General features: G+C 39.9%; 1 protein-coding gene across 1 annotated transcript; it reads right to left on the bottom strand.

The window, feature by feature from the left end:
• Positions 1-703: 703 nt before the first annotated feature.
• Positions 704-14007, bottom strand: fbxl20 (F-box and leucine-rich repeat protein 20). The gene is made up of 15 exons (XM_088437627.1): positions 13712-14007; positions 11289-11350; positions 9314-9368; positions 9153-9227; positions 8985-9079; positions 8816-8884; positions 8607-8702; positions 7717-7843; positions 7569-7643; positions 7250-7380; positions 7001-7061; positions 6872-6916; positions 5978-6034; positions 5682-5894; positions 704-5172 (listed from the first exon to the last, which is right to left on the bottom strand). The coding sequence occupies exons 1-15, from the start codon at positions 13751-13753 to the stop codon at positions 5065-5067; spliced, it is 1311 nt and encodes a 436-aa protein (XP_088293753.1). The 5' UTR covers positions 13754-14007; the 3' UTR covers positions 704-5064.
• Between the last annotated feature and the right edge of the window lie 1059 nt (positions 14008-15066).

The following is a 15066-nucleotide window of genomic DNA, read 5'->3' as shown; positions in this document are numbered from 1 at the left end:
GAAAGGCTGCTGGAAGAGAAAACAGTGCATCGCTCTAAAGGTGAAGCGGGAAAACAAAAGTGGGACACCAAAAGGACTCAGGAGACGGGGAAGGGATCGCAGTCACGACGGCGGACGTCACGATGCCTCCACAGGCCTGCGGAAATAGATACTATATTATATCACATATAAAAAGAGCTCAAACCTAAGCGACTGACATAAATGTGCTCATGACTTATAAATTACCTCACTGCAATAGATATACGATGGCAGATTGAAACGACTAAAACATCACAGGCAATTTAGAAACTATCTTTGCTGTCACTTTCGCTCAATAATAATTCTCAGTTACTCGTTTAAACTGGTTTTATAGTTTGCAGCAACTGTACTTCATCAAACGGAGGAATGTATCTATTATGTTGACTCACTCAAGGTAACCAAAAATCATTGGAAAAACAGCACACTTGCACATCCACAATAATAGTACGTAAATAATAATCTGTGGTACGCTTATTGAATTATAAAAAAAAAACATACATATCCCACTAGGTACCGGAAAGTTGTAATGTATGGCCAATAAATATAAACTGCCTTTGTACAAATCACATTTACTCAATTACGAAGGCCAAGCGATTTACAAAAAAGCTCAATGCTTCCATCTGGCGGTTCTATAGAGATCTACAACTGCCCATGTACACCTAATGACAAACTAGACCAGCCTTAATAATATAGGTATATATTTATTTATACATACATGTTCATTTATATCGGTTAATTGTACAAAAAACAAAACAAAAAAGGAAAAGATTTACAGTAATTATATGAACTACAGTCATTGTCAATTTTTAATATCGCCCATATGTCAATGAAGAAACGTCCTGTTGGGGCTGAGTTCACCTCTTGGGTCCTAAATCCAGTGTTTTTACATGCAAAGGCAAACGGGAGTTTACTTTGCGATGATGTTGACATAAGGGCCATTGGACTCCTTAACACTTTCCTATCCCTCAAAGTGAGCGATGACACATGGGTCAATGTTTTACAATTCGGACATGAATTTTAGTTTTCACATGTGGGCCAGAAGATTCCTTCACAAAATACTGCTATACCTGAATTCAGAGTGAGGGTTGACGCATGGACCAAATAGCTACCAGTTAGCATTGACACATGGGCCAACAAGGTCCTTGACCGTTTCTGATCGGTATAGTCACAGCCAGTGGTGCCGTACGATCCGGTGAGCAGTTCTGACACTTGGTCAGCTGACTCCTTCACACTACTGGTAAATTGAAAGCGAGTGTTGACACATGGGCCAGCGAACATCTTCACGCAATTTTTAACGGGATATTCAAGAATCAACATTAACACATGGGCTAGTGGGCCCTTTTGCACCTTTCAACCAGTAAATTCAGAGTTAGCATCGACTCACGATCCAACGAACCGCTCTCGCTTTCTTTCCGTGTTGACACATAGGGCGGCAGATTTTCTTTATGCTTGACCTCCGGTAAATTGCGAGTTAACACATGGACAGCAGCATTGATACATGGGACAGCAGATTCCATCACGTGTTTGTACCGCTATTTTCACAAGTTAGGGTTGACACACGGGCCAGCGGACCGCTTCGAGCATTGACACTCGGGTCCGCAAGCCCCTTAAGGCATTCCTCCCATATTGACACACGGGCCGCTCCTTCGCACTTTCCTGTCTCGGTATTACACGGCCACCATTTTAACACGTTTCCTAATCCCCTGTGTAAAGCTCCGCTTGAACAAAAGGGCTCAAGCGGGATTACACAGAGCTCATCCTGTCTTGCATTGTAGCAGAAAAATTATTGGAATCTTGACCCAAGATCATTTTTGCTTCCTTCAATCCATCTTGGGGACATTTAGGATGCTTTAACATTCCACATTTCAGTCGCGTTTATGGAATAGGGGCAAGGACGGCGACATAGAAATAAAGACGAATTTTTCCAAAGTGGCACATCATACCTGAAGAGCCATCTCATTCAGGGACATTCAAGAAGTAATATCAGGGGGGGAAAAAAAATCCTACTTACAATTGCACCTGGCCTGGACATTAACAACGATAAAAAGACACATTTTCAGAGTAGACACTGAACGTAACATGAAGCAATCAGAGCCACGTCAAAAGAAATAGGGAAAGAACGCGGAATGAAATAGAGATGGAAGTGAGAGCTAAGATTGTGGTGGGACAAAAATAAAAACAGGTAGCGCGAGGTTTCAATACTTCATAGGCCCATCACAACCACATCCCCGTTGGGCCCCCAGGAGCCCATGAAAGAGTATCGGGGCCGCACTAAACAAACAAAAGAATAAATTCAAAGCCTCATGAGAAAAAAAAAAAAACCTCACAAATTTTACAAAATATTAATGGTCATATATTACAACAAAGTTAGGAGATTTTTTTTTTTTTTTAATAATGCTGGTGTATTGAGAGAAAATTAACTGAATCAGAATTTGGTCATAAATAATAAAAAAAAGAGAATAATGTAAGCTCATCATGGTCAAAACATTATGCATATTAATGTTACTGATAAAAATTGTATTATTTTACAAAAATAAAGTTGTAACATTAGAGGGAAAAACCAGTAATGTGATTATAGTTATTATGGAAAAATATATTTTTTGTAAATTGCTAGAATGTTTTTAAATAGAGTTGTCATGGTCCAAATTGTAAAAAAAATAAATAATTCAGATAAATCTCGTCATATCACCTAAATATTTGCTTAATTAATTCCTAATATTACACTGGCTAAAGTTGTAATATGAGCATAAATGTATATTTTACAAAAAATAAAACATTTTTTCCATAAAACATACTTTTCCAGGTATAGTTAAAATGTATGAAAAAAAGCAAAAAGAAAACTTTGGAAAATTAATAGCAATTTACTGAAATTGCCACTTCTGTTGGACTCTTTGCAGAAATAAATATGACTGTATGTTGGCTGATTAGGGAATATTCAGCTATTTTCCATTAGGAGTTTGTTCTTGCAAAATGACCACAAAAAAAAAAAAAAAATCTTACTAAAAATGAGTATGTAAACCTGTTTAGTATGACCTTAATACTCTTCCGTCCAAGTTGATTAACTCAAAGCAAAAAGTGATGGTTGGCTTTTTCTTCCTCTTGAGCTTTGAAAGTTGTTTTTTTTTTCAACCCGTCATCTTCTTTTTATAAAGTCGTTTGATAATTTCGTCCGTCCACCAAAGACTTTTGGAGTCCACACTTATGTACATTTGGGTTGTTTAAAAAAAGAAAGAAAGAAAAATAGATGTCACATGCAACATTTGGCATCTTCTTCAGTCCCCAAATGTATGCCAGTTATTTTACAAAAATAGTTTTTCTTTCTGGCCCTCGCAATGAAGCACATCGAGACAAGAGAGACAAGGGGAGGGGTTCCAACCTCAGTGAGGGCGTGTCCAGTGAGTGGGGCACATTGTTAGTACAAACCTAATATGTTTTGAAATGTTCTTCTTTGTAAACAGTCTGGATGTTTTTTCCGTAGGTGCAAAAAGCGGACAGCTTGCTGTTTTTTCCTTCAATACATTTTTTTGCTGCAGCTCACCAGTTGTGTCACTTTTTTTTTGGAGGAGGAGGAGGGGGGGAGGGGAGGGGGGGTAGACCAGACGCTGACTCTGTACTTTTTATCCAACAGTGCAGGATGTGAGATGAGAAGCGGTTTTCGCTTGCATCCACAGCAAGATTGTTTTCAAATGTTCGTTGCATTGCTTTTTGCTTTTTTTTGTATACATTCAAGCAAAGCCAACTTTGACCTCATGTACAGACACATGGTGTACGTGTGTTATCTCTTAAAAGCTCATCCAGGTGCCATTTTGAGTGGTCTGATAAGAAAAGTGCATTCTGATGGCAATTCACATGATTGAATGCTGGAAAAAAAATCTGAGGTATTCTGAGGTCAGAGGGTTTGTTGTTACGCTTTTCTCATTTTTCACTAATCCTAACATTATTCCGTTCATCCGTATTTTTTTACACCCAGGATTGCTTGTCAGTCAATTGCAGGGAACTCAGCGAGTCATCGAGAACCAACAAGGGCAAATTCCATTTTTGTCACTGCGGTTTTTAAAGCTTTCAGGCTAAAACTAAATTTGGGGAATTTATATCTCAGTAATTTAAAACGTTTTTGGTTTTGGAGAAAATGTGGTTTTCATATATATATAAAAAGAAATCCATGTTGCACGCATGAATTGGAAAAAAATCCTATTTATAATAATAATGTTCCCCCTTTAAACTAATCTTTAATATACAACATGTCAATTCAAACATATGCCTTTTCCCAAATAATTTCTGCTCAAGAGATAAAATGACAAAAAAGTTAGCCTAGTTCTCAGCGGCTCAAATACACAAAAAAAATCATTCATACTCTAATCGACATGGTGACGTGTAGTAGAATGGTAATTCCAAATAACCTGGCAGGAAAACAAAAACAAAAAAAAAAAAAACATCTAATCTGATTTATGACTTGTTGCATTTGAACTTTAAGATGTCGCACTGAACGCTTGAAATCCTCTCTTTCATAATTAATGGTTCATTCATTTTTATTTTACAATAAGCCTTACGTGCACCACCGGAAAAATTACATTTAAAAAATCTGATATTGTTTACTGTAGAACGGATTGATTAATTTCTTGCTTGTGATTGTCAAAATAACACGTTTAAAAGGCCCTTGAAAAAAAAAAGATCAGATCTGAAATCGCAGTATCGAGGGGAAAAAAAAAATCTAATTTCGGTTATTTTCAAAATGTTTCAGCCCTAATTCACACTCACATTCTCACTTCTGGACAATTTAAGTCTTCGATGAACCAGACATTCACGTCTCTGGAACGTGGGGAGGAAGTGCGTACCCGCAGACGAGATTCAAAGCCCGTACCTCGGAACGGTGAGGCAAACGTGTTAAATGTGTGGAGTGTGTGTTACCCTGCACTGTTTGGTCTCTCTGCAGCTTGGAAAGGGGGACACAGCAAGAATGTAATGCCTGACCAGAAGAGGGTGGCGTTCTAGGAGGGACACGTGGGGTGGAGTGGGGGAGGGGAGGGCGATGTGGGATCCCTTGCATCATAGCACGACACAGCAGCGGCAAAACCTCTGGCGGCTGCCTCCCACCGAAGGCGGAGGGGTCACGGGGGCAAAGTACGCGTGTACTTTGATGTTAGGCAGGTGGGTCTGCGAAAGAACAAGAAGACATGAACATATTTTATCCTGATTGCTATAAGTTGTACATTCAGTTTATATCATCATTTTTTTTTAGCATATTCCAAAAACAATGGGTCTTTTTTTTTTTGCTTTAGAATAATAGATTCTATGCAACCCCACTAGCTTAAAAACAGCATTCGGATTAAATTTGTGCATGTGGAAAATGAATTAAACATTAAAAAAAAACATTAATTCGGATCCATCTCAGGTGGTGGCCATTTTGCCACTTGTTTTCAACTGAAAATGACATCACAGTTGCTCATGGCTTAAGAAACCCCCCAATCACTTCTCACCTATTTTCTGAGTTAGGTCATGTGATGTTTGCCAAAGTTTGTCAGGGCTCAGCTTGCCAACGTCACAGACCAAACACAAGTAACAGGTGAGCCGTGATTGGTCGTGCCTTTGCCAGAAATGACTTTCTTCATGCTTCTGACCGAATCTTTTGCGGCCATTTGCATCCGTCAGCAAGATCCACTCACTCTCAGCCTCTTGATGCCGGCTCGGGTGATCTGCTGGCAGTCGTAGAGCTCGATTCGATCCAGACTGTGGCAGCTCTTCAAGTGCTCCAGCGAGGCGTCTGTGATAAGCGGGCAGTTGTCCAGCTCGATCACTTCCAGTCGGTCGTGGGCGCACGGCCCGCTGCCCAGGTGCCGGATGCCGTCGTCGGTGATGAGCTCGCAGTGGGATAGACTCTGTTGCGAGAAGATGGCGGGAGGGGTGAAGAACTCTATGACTGCAGCGCAGTGTGAGTCAGCACAATAAGCGCAACACTCACCAGAACTTGCAGCCGAGGGCAGTAGATTGAAAGCTGTATAAGACTTCCATCTGTAATCTGAGTGAAGCAAAAAATGTCACAATCAAAGAATAATGTTCACACAAACAAAACTCCGAAGAAAGAAAGAAGACATTTATACTTAAATGAGTACTACTGTTCACTGATGTCCATATTGGTTTAGTGAGAGAAGATGCTATATTTAGTAAAGAAAATGAAGCCTCATAAAGTACTTGTGATATTTTTTCATGCCTGTAAAAGGTCACCATCACTAGATAAGGATGAATAAAAATAGTATCATGGTGCTTCATGAACCATTTTTGTAATTTTACTCCCCTAGGTGGCACTGTTGGTTAAAGAAAGGGATTTAAGAAATGCAGACGGTCTAGATCAGGGGTCCGCAACCTTTTAATCACTAGTCAATGCTTGCGGCGAAGATCAAGTGCACAGAAAACATTAACGCACCATTCGCCCGAACTAACGGGAGCCCTCAGCTTGCTTCTCTATTCACACAGATGGGTCGTCGGGAGCCTCTAAAATACTTTTGAGGCCGCCGCCGTTTGCAAGCTCATCTGGTACAGAAATAGTTTGGCAATCAATTTGTTGTCAATTGGTGATTCCTTTTCGGACAAAGTAGCACTTAAAGTCCTTACTGCGAGAAGTCACTATTTCGCGTAGGATTGCCTGTTAAAGCTTTCTTTTTCTTCCAAGTTGTCTTTCTCATGTGACCGAAACGAATCCAAGAGAATTTGGCCAGTTTTTAAAATAAAACGTTTTTCAAAATAAAATAGCTTTCAGATTCAGATTGTACATTAAACGGATATAGCTCATTATTTCAGCCATGCGGCCTGCAACCAGTTGATCCAGACTTTAAAAAAAGCATTAAAGTCAACTAACCTGCACACATTCTTCTAAATCCATCTTCTCAAGCTCGTGACAATTCTATAAAGACATTTTAAAGATTGCACTGCAATTTACTACAATTTTGTATTTCTGCACATTTCTTATTAGTTCGGTTACACTAACCCTTGCTAGTGTCGTGAAGCCCACGTCTGTAAGTTGAGAGCAGCGGGCTACTTCTAATATTCTAAGAAAATAAATAAAAGAAAAAATTAAAAGAGTATTGAGTTGCAAAATAACATCATCACAGGCAGTCATCAAAGTCATAATACATCGGAATCCACATCTAAGAATTAAAGTCAGCTTTGCAAACACATATAACTTTATTCAACGTTTTCTTATTTGGATTTTGAGATGTATTGGGAGTGTTGTTACCTTAGGCGGGGGCAGTTCTGTCCGAGTGCGTGCAAAATGGCGTCTGTGATGTTGGCGCAGCCTGACACACACAGCGACTGAAGACGGTGGCAGCCTCGACAAATAGTGATGAGCCCGTCATCTGTGATCTGCTACTCATGTAGACAGGAAATAAGAGTTTCATGCAGGTGAGAAAAAAAAAGAACAAACATTCATGAAAACTTTTCATAATTGCCCCTATGAATAGTTTAAAATAAATATTGCTAATAAAAAATACTAAATACGACAAATAAAATCAATAACTTCCACTTTAGGCTGCTTTCCTTTTGACTGCACTTACCGAACATGTCTGCAAGTTAAGCGTGACTAGCTCGGGACAGTTTGCCCCAATATGCTTCAGTGCCTCATCTTCTAGCTAAAAAAGGAAAAACAAAGATATGCCAGAGAAGTAAATCTCAGCCTAAGACATGACAAAAATCAAAGCGCACCTGTGTGCAGCCTTTTAGGAAAAGGCCCTTGAGTCCTGGACAGGACCGAACAAGGGCTTGGATGCCGTCCTTGGTGACTTGATCACACCAGGAGATATTGAGCTGCTCTAGCAGTGGACAGCCCTCGCTTGAATGGGGAAGAAGGAAAAAAAAAAAGATGTCATAAAAATAGAGTTAAAGTCAGTTCATAAACTCAGGCCATTTTTTAAACCCTGATTTCTGAACCTGAAGTTCTGCTGTTCACACTGTCAAGGGTTTGGATCAAATGTGTTGTATACACACATACGATTGTTATCAAACCTGATTTGATGCGAATTGAGAAGTCATAAATCTGGATTAGGCTCAGGTTGTATGAACAAAGTCTTAGGAAAAATTATGGAACTGCAATATCCCTTTTGAGAAGGTAATGCGTCATAAAAGGCCATCTGGATCCAATCTGGTTTAGCTGGTTTAGCAGTGTGAACCATAACTGTTCCTCAAAAAAAAAAAAAAAAAGAACCTTGTGAATGTCTCACAGAAAGGGAGTCGGTTGCCAAGTCGAAAAAATAGGAAATTGATGATGATTACTTCATTAGAACAAATTAGGATCCACTCTGAATTCAGGTCTGCCTAAATAAAAGAGGCATTGTGAGAAGAAACTAACTACAAATCCTAATTTCTCAAAAAAAAAAAAAAAAAATGTGAATGCCAAGTTAGGCTTTTGTCGCCCTAAAAAATTTATAGATTGAAGATCAATGACCTCATGAAATGCAATCTCAACGCAAACCCAATCTGGTTTTTATGTGGATTCAGACCTAGCAGTGTGAATCAAAGACACCTGCCAACGACTTTAATTTTTTTTTTCTTACATTTATTCTGGTGTATAAATATGTGTAATTTGTGGTACACACCTGAGGGCTTTGAGCGACAGGTTGGTTATTGAGGTACAGGACGCGAGGTCCAGGTGCTTTAACTTTGGGCAGAACTTGCTCAGGCTGTTACACGTGCTACAAAAACAAGATCAAGAGCGAACAAGGTAATGCTGTGTAAACATCAATTAACAAAAGTGGATGCCATATGATTTCGCTATCTATCCCCAGCGACTGTATGCGTGCCATACCTGTCAGTGATTTTTGTACAGCCATTTAAACTGAGCAGCTCAATGTTTCTGCAGTTCTGTGAGAAAGTCCTGGATGGATATACAGACACACAAAAAATATATATTTCATATGGAGCGTGTCAGCAGCAGCATTTCAATTGATTTTGCCTCTTCCAGGCTGGCTTTTCACCTCAGGGCGCTGTCGCCTACACCGAGGCACCCCCGAAGGCTCAGCTTCCGCAGGAACCCCCCGCATCTCTTTGAGATGTTCTCCACTACTCGACCCTGCAAAAAAAATTACACACCATTCACCTCGATAATCAGCACACATGCGGTGAGATAATCAACCAAAGTCCACCTCAATGTCCCGCTGAAAGTCAAAGAGGTCGATCCGCTGCCAGTTGCTTCCGTCCAGAGCCAGAACATTCCAAGACTGCAGGTGGACACAAATTGTTGTTATGGGCCATATACATTAAAAAAAAAAAAAACAGATTTACGTTCATGTGCACACTCACTTACCCGTGAGACTTGGGCACAACGACACAGCGTCACCACATCCAGGAAGGAGAAGATTCTACAAGACAGATAAGGACAGTTAAGTGCATATGACACCAGTAGTAAATGGATGTACACAGAAAACACAGACCAAGCAAGTGTACCGCTTTTTCCCACATTTTACAACACACACACACACACACACACACACACACACAGCATTTCTGCACATTTCTTATTAGTCTGGTGACACACACCCTTGCTAGTGTCGTGAAGCTAAATATCCACAAAATATACTTTGAAGAATTACAAGAATTTATCAACATTTTGTTTTGATCAAGAGTTTTGAAAACACTGAATTGGAGTGTCTCCAAATTTTTGACTAGAACTGTAGCTGGGTGACTGTTTAGTAATCACATCTAAGTCCAGGAAATGAGTGTTCAAGTTTGTCAAAGTTGAGACTCCTAGCGTAATTCTATATCATGAAAGCTCCATCAGTGGTCCTTAAATCACTGGCAGTTCAGTGTTCAGTACATGAAATTTTAACATGAGTCAGCAAATGTAAATTATTGCTTCTTAATGCCATCACTTCCTAATGAAAAGAACAATGTGGCTTCCTTTTTTGAATTAAGAGCAAAGTAATTGGAACATGAATCAACTTGTTGCAATGGTAGTGTTGTGCTGATTTTTTTTCACAGAGGGGAGAAAACCCATAATCTAAGCTAATGGTTCTCATTTTCTGAATGCATGTATACACTGCTATCTGTAATGGTATGTGATTGATAGTTAGACAGGTTAAGCACATTCAATTGACAGCATGTAAGAGCGCAACGACAGCTTGATTTTTCACGATTTTCAAGCTTCATTTCATTTACATGATGATTCTTCATTCAAATTTGGCAGCATTTATTTAAAATATTCTCTGTAATGTCTTGAAAGAATAAGATTTAGAATAAGAACAAGACTTATTATTGCTCAACAGGGTCTAAACTTTGCTAGGACTACAACTTTGTTGCTAATTATAACACATTTCAATGGGCGTCCTCCAATTATTTATTACTGCCAACAAAATTAACCATTTTGATGCTATTTTACCTCATGCACATTAGTTAGCTGATCATACTTTTCATTCAGATGTGTACCTTCTGCCATACTGAGGTCACCTTTGCAACCTGACAGATTCACGGGCTGCTCACAGCACTTATAGGATGCTGTGAGCCACTGAAGAGTGTAATAGTCTGGAGGTATTGAAGCCGCGAGAATGTATGGGCGAGCGAGACACAAGCTTGAGTTACGGCCTTGATTTCACTAAGAGGCTTATGTCGTTTTTTTACCCCTCGAGTAAGAAAACAATTTGAATGTTGTATAACCTGGAGGCGTCTGTTTTTAATTAAGCATCCAGGGAGCGGTTGGGAATAAGGAGAAATGTGCATCCTGCTGTTCAGTTGAAATCAACGCCAGAGGGCATGTATGAATTCTGTGTTTATTTTTGTTGGAGGACGAAGAAGGCCAATTGTGTCTTACTCCTCTCTTTGTTGTCATGGTAATAAAAAGCCTCACAGTAGGCAGGCGGGATGAACAGGGGCTCATTTGCATGACAGGACAACCCCCTCAAAACATACTTAATTCAGAATAGACAAAGAAAGATATAAAGCAGTTTAGGTGTTACAACAGAAGTGTATCACAATACAACAGAAGTGTATCACAAACATATTCAGACAACTGAGATCAGTTTTAAATCGTGAAAAATATGTAATATATCCTCTCGAGACCATGCCGATCCATTCGTATCCACTGCTGTGCCCATTTTGTTTCCAGCAAGACAGCAAAGTTAATTGCATCCCAAAACGCCAGGGTGTCCTCTACTGGGCACACTAGGACTTAGTAGTTGAATGAATCAAAAGATATAAACCAAAAATAAACGGAGACAAATAAATAGCCTGGTTCTTAGGACAACATGCTGTAGAGAAAAAAAAAAAAAGTTACGATCATCACTCACCGCAGCAACAGCTCCTTGGGTAGCTTCTTATTGATGACTGCCTCATCGCTGTTTGTGAACATCTGCAAGATGCGAAAGACAGACAACGTCAGCAAAAGACTGCTTAAATTCACTGCAGCGTAAATGTCGTTACAGTACAGTAATCTCAGTACAGAGATAGCTTCAATGCCGCTGAGAGGATGAGGGTGGTGAACAGGTGATAAAGAAGCAAAAAAAAAAAAAGCAGGAAAGCACTTTGGACGGTTGATAACATGTTATCGCTTGAATGCCTTTTTTTTTTAAACTAACTTCCTATGATCCAACACGGCATTTTAAGATTGACTTGGAATATTTACACTAATTGATATTATTGAACTATTTTAGGCTAGCGATAGTCTATGGCATATCCTAGTAAATTTGGGTTTGGTTGCCCCCATGAGAAATGAGGACTCTGTCTAACTGCAAGGTGATACCAAGGCAAGAAGTTGTGATGTGATGGTCTTCAAATAATACACAAAGATCACAGAACTATAATAAAAAGAGTGGTTAAAATTACATCTGTGTTTAAATCAGCCTATGTCCATATGCACGCATGACATATACATACGCAATACCAACTGCTTTGAAGCAAGTGAGGGGATGGGACATTTTATTATTTACATTTAGGGCAAATCGACTCTGACAGCTTGCCTTGTGCTTTCTGGCCAAATAATCCAGAGCTCTTTCCACGGTCGACGGTCATACATTGTCCCCGCCCGCTCTTTTGTAATCCAACATAAAATGAACCCGACGCCGCGCTAATGTGAGCGTTATGCTATCTCCACCAAGCCAGCTGAGGTCACTGAAAGAGGCGGGCTGAAAAACTGCCAGTGCTTTAACCTCGAGCAAGCCATTGCTTTGCTGTAAAACTGAATAAAGCAGAATTTTACCACTACACAAATGATAAATTGATTGGAAAAATGTGGTCAATACACAGAAAAAATGCAATTGTGTCAAGAATATTCAGATTCATCTCATCTGAGTAACCTGTTCTTTGGTGTTATGAATGAAACAGGATAAGTCTGAATTGTCAGTGAAGTAAAGGGAGTCCTGAAAATAAGTAATTACTTTGAAATTATTGAATAGTTTTGGTATCATATTTTGTGGTGAGTACATCAATATTTTAGAAGTGTCAACTACTTTTTTTTTCTTTTCACAGCAGGGCTCAGTCCCTATCCCTCACAAATAGCTTGGGATTACTGTAGTGTATAATTTATTGTTCTATTGTACTTCTCACATGCCGCCACTCTTTGACTTTGCCAAGCACTCATTTTGCACTATTTGTACAGCTGCTATGTTCAAATAAACGGCCAAGGATTTTAGTAACTTTATTTGAGTAAATCAAGGTAGTCATTATTTCAGTAAGTAGCATATATTTCTTGAAATTTTTGTTTGGCAGGTATTTTTGTAAGGTTAAATATGTGCCTCAATAAATGTTGATGAATAACTATGTAGTTAAACAATAAATATTGGATGGAGACAAAAAAAAACAAAAACCGGAAGTGCTGGCATAACACAATACTTTTACTTTGAAGGCAGCAAATTCCTTTTCCTGTTTTAGCCTGCTGTCTGCAGCTAACTGCTTTAGCACCTCGAGCGCAGCTGTTTAACTAGGGTGGAGGATAACGGCCTGCATCTTTAGCTGTTGGAGCCATTTAAAAATAAACTACAAACTTAAAAAACGAACGTCAACAAATCCCACGCTCACTTGGGTAATGAACGCAACATAAAATTGTTAGCGTCGTTGCAATTTATGGAACAAGTTTTCGTCCGAGAGAAAAAAACACAACAGGCGCTACTAATACAAGTAGAGAATAAAGTTTACGTTATTTTACAACCGCAAGGCCTCGACTGACGTTTACACGAACGGTCAGTGATCTCTTTATTGTTAAATGAATGCCATTGTTGATAGGGCCTGCGGTCGGCTGTCAAGCTGGAGCTTTAACACCAAACCAAGCCCCCCCCTGCAAGCACAAAACCCTCAACAAAAAGTCCACAATAAGACACCTATCCAAATCGAACTTAAATTATGTGTCAAACCCGGGCACGTCGTAATTAACTGAGATTTGCTAGGTAGCCATTGTAGATTGGCTGAGTTTTGTCTTGACGGCATAAAAAGAAAAAAAATATCCAGGGACATTTAACGCACCACCCGACGATCACAACATGAACCGACATTTATACCGCTTTGTGTCCTCCTCGTCGATATGACAAGTCAGCCAGGGCCTTGTTTTTGTTGTTAGCACAAAGCAACACAGCTAATCCCAAACGGTGCTTGAGCCGCGTCAATGTCGCCATTGATATATTATTTTTGTCCACGAATGTAATAACGATGGCCCTAAGCGAGCCCCTATGACGCGATTAAACGGCGTGTCAAAGGTGTTGGGGGTTCCAGGTGAACTCACCTCAAAGCGGCTCCGCGAGACGCCATTTACCTCCTTCCCCATGTCGGACGCCGCCGCTTGCCGACTAGGTGGCTACTAGTGCGGGCGCAGTCGGAATGCAGCAGACGGACACGCTCTTCCTGCCGATTCCCATCCACGGTTATCATGCTACCGTCCTCCCCGGAGCGGGTAGCTGGCTTTTTGATGCCACGGGCTGGGCCTACAACACAACTGACAGCTTCTTGTTTGCCATAAATAAAAAATAATAGCGCTGTGTGTACGGGTAGAAGGCAGCCAATAGGCCCTTATTGGCTTTGGTTCGCCCTCCCTCTCCCCTTTCCACTCTCTCCCTCCCATCCACGCACACAATAGCCTGACACATTCAACATGAATTAACACAAATACAAGATCTAAAGTGGACGCCCAAACGTAATTCAACTATTCATCAAATAGTGCCATTGCATGTATTAAAACAAGAGGCGCAAGACCCGTATATCTTAAATGAGGGCAAAACCACCCTTTTCCCGTCGCCGTGATATACGTTATAAAAGATCATTTTAAAATTTGCATTAATGGGATGTATGCTTGTTCACTTCATTTTGACAAGGTTAACAAGCGTTCTTTAGAACTTTTGTTATTGCCGTGGAGAGACGCAACTTCCTTGTTTGTACTAGACCACGCCCTGTTGAAAGAGGAAAGCCAATCAACATTCTAGTTGTCATATGCGTCATGGTCTTTTGTTGTGGAGTTTTTTTTTCTTTCGTGCACAATTAAAAACACTTCGATATATATTTTTTTTTTTTGGGGGGGGGGGTGACTTTTATGTACAATTTATTTTTTTTCCTCGGTCAATATTGTAATTTTACACAGCTGTCAGGATACCGTAACATGGTCTTTCTATTGTGGCAATATCATTTGCTTAACAACAAATCAAAAAGTAAGAAGCACCTTAACCTTTTTCGAAATTTTGTTATTGCAAGAGGCGCCACCTATCAACCTCTCCAAGAACACGCCCCTCGTGTTGGCATAGCCAATCGGCATTTATACTCAAACACTTTTTTTCTTGTCGATGACAAACATTTTTTTTTCTTGTCGATGACGCTGTCGCGTATTTAATCCACATATCACGTTTTAACCGTTGCATAGATTCGCTGTCTTGATTCTAACAATTCATTTCCATGCTCAAACGTTATGAGACTTTTGTCCTTTCCGCGGGTAACGTCACTTCCTCGTTTTGCCCAAGATCACGCCTCACCGTAACTTCTTCCGCTCGTCATTTCGCGTCAATTTTTCGGTTTGCGATGCGATATGCTTTTTATTATTCCACCCACAGTTGACAATTATTGGAATTTTGATCATTGAATGCGTTGTGTATT

The sequence above is a fragment of the Hippichthys cyanospilos genome, chromosome 16, assembly GCF_059441005.1.
Source record: "Hippichthys cyanospilos isolate Australia breed blue-spotted pipefish chromosome 16, RoL_Hcya_1.0, whole genome shotgun sequence".
In the NCBI taxonomy this organism is placed as follows: Eukaryota; Metazoa; Chordata; class Actinopteri; order Syngnathiformes; family Syngnathidae; genus Hippichthys; species Hippichthys cyanospilos.
Note: the sequence above shows the minus strand (reverse complement) of the source record. Positions and strands in the feature narration are given on the sequence as shown.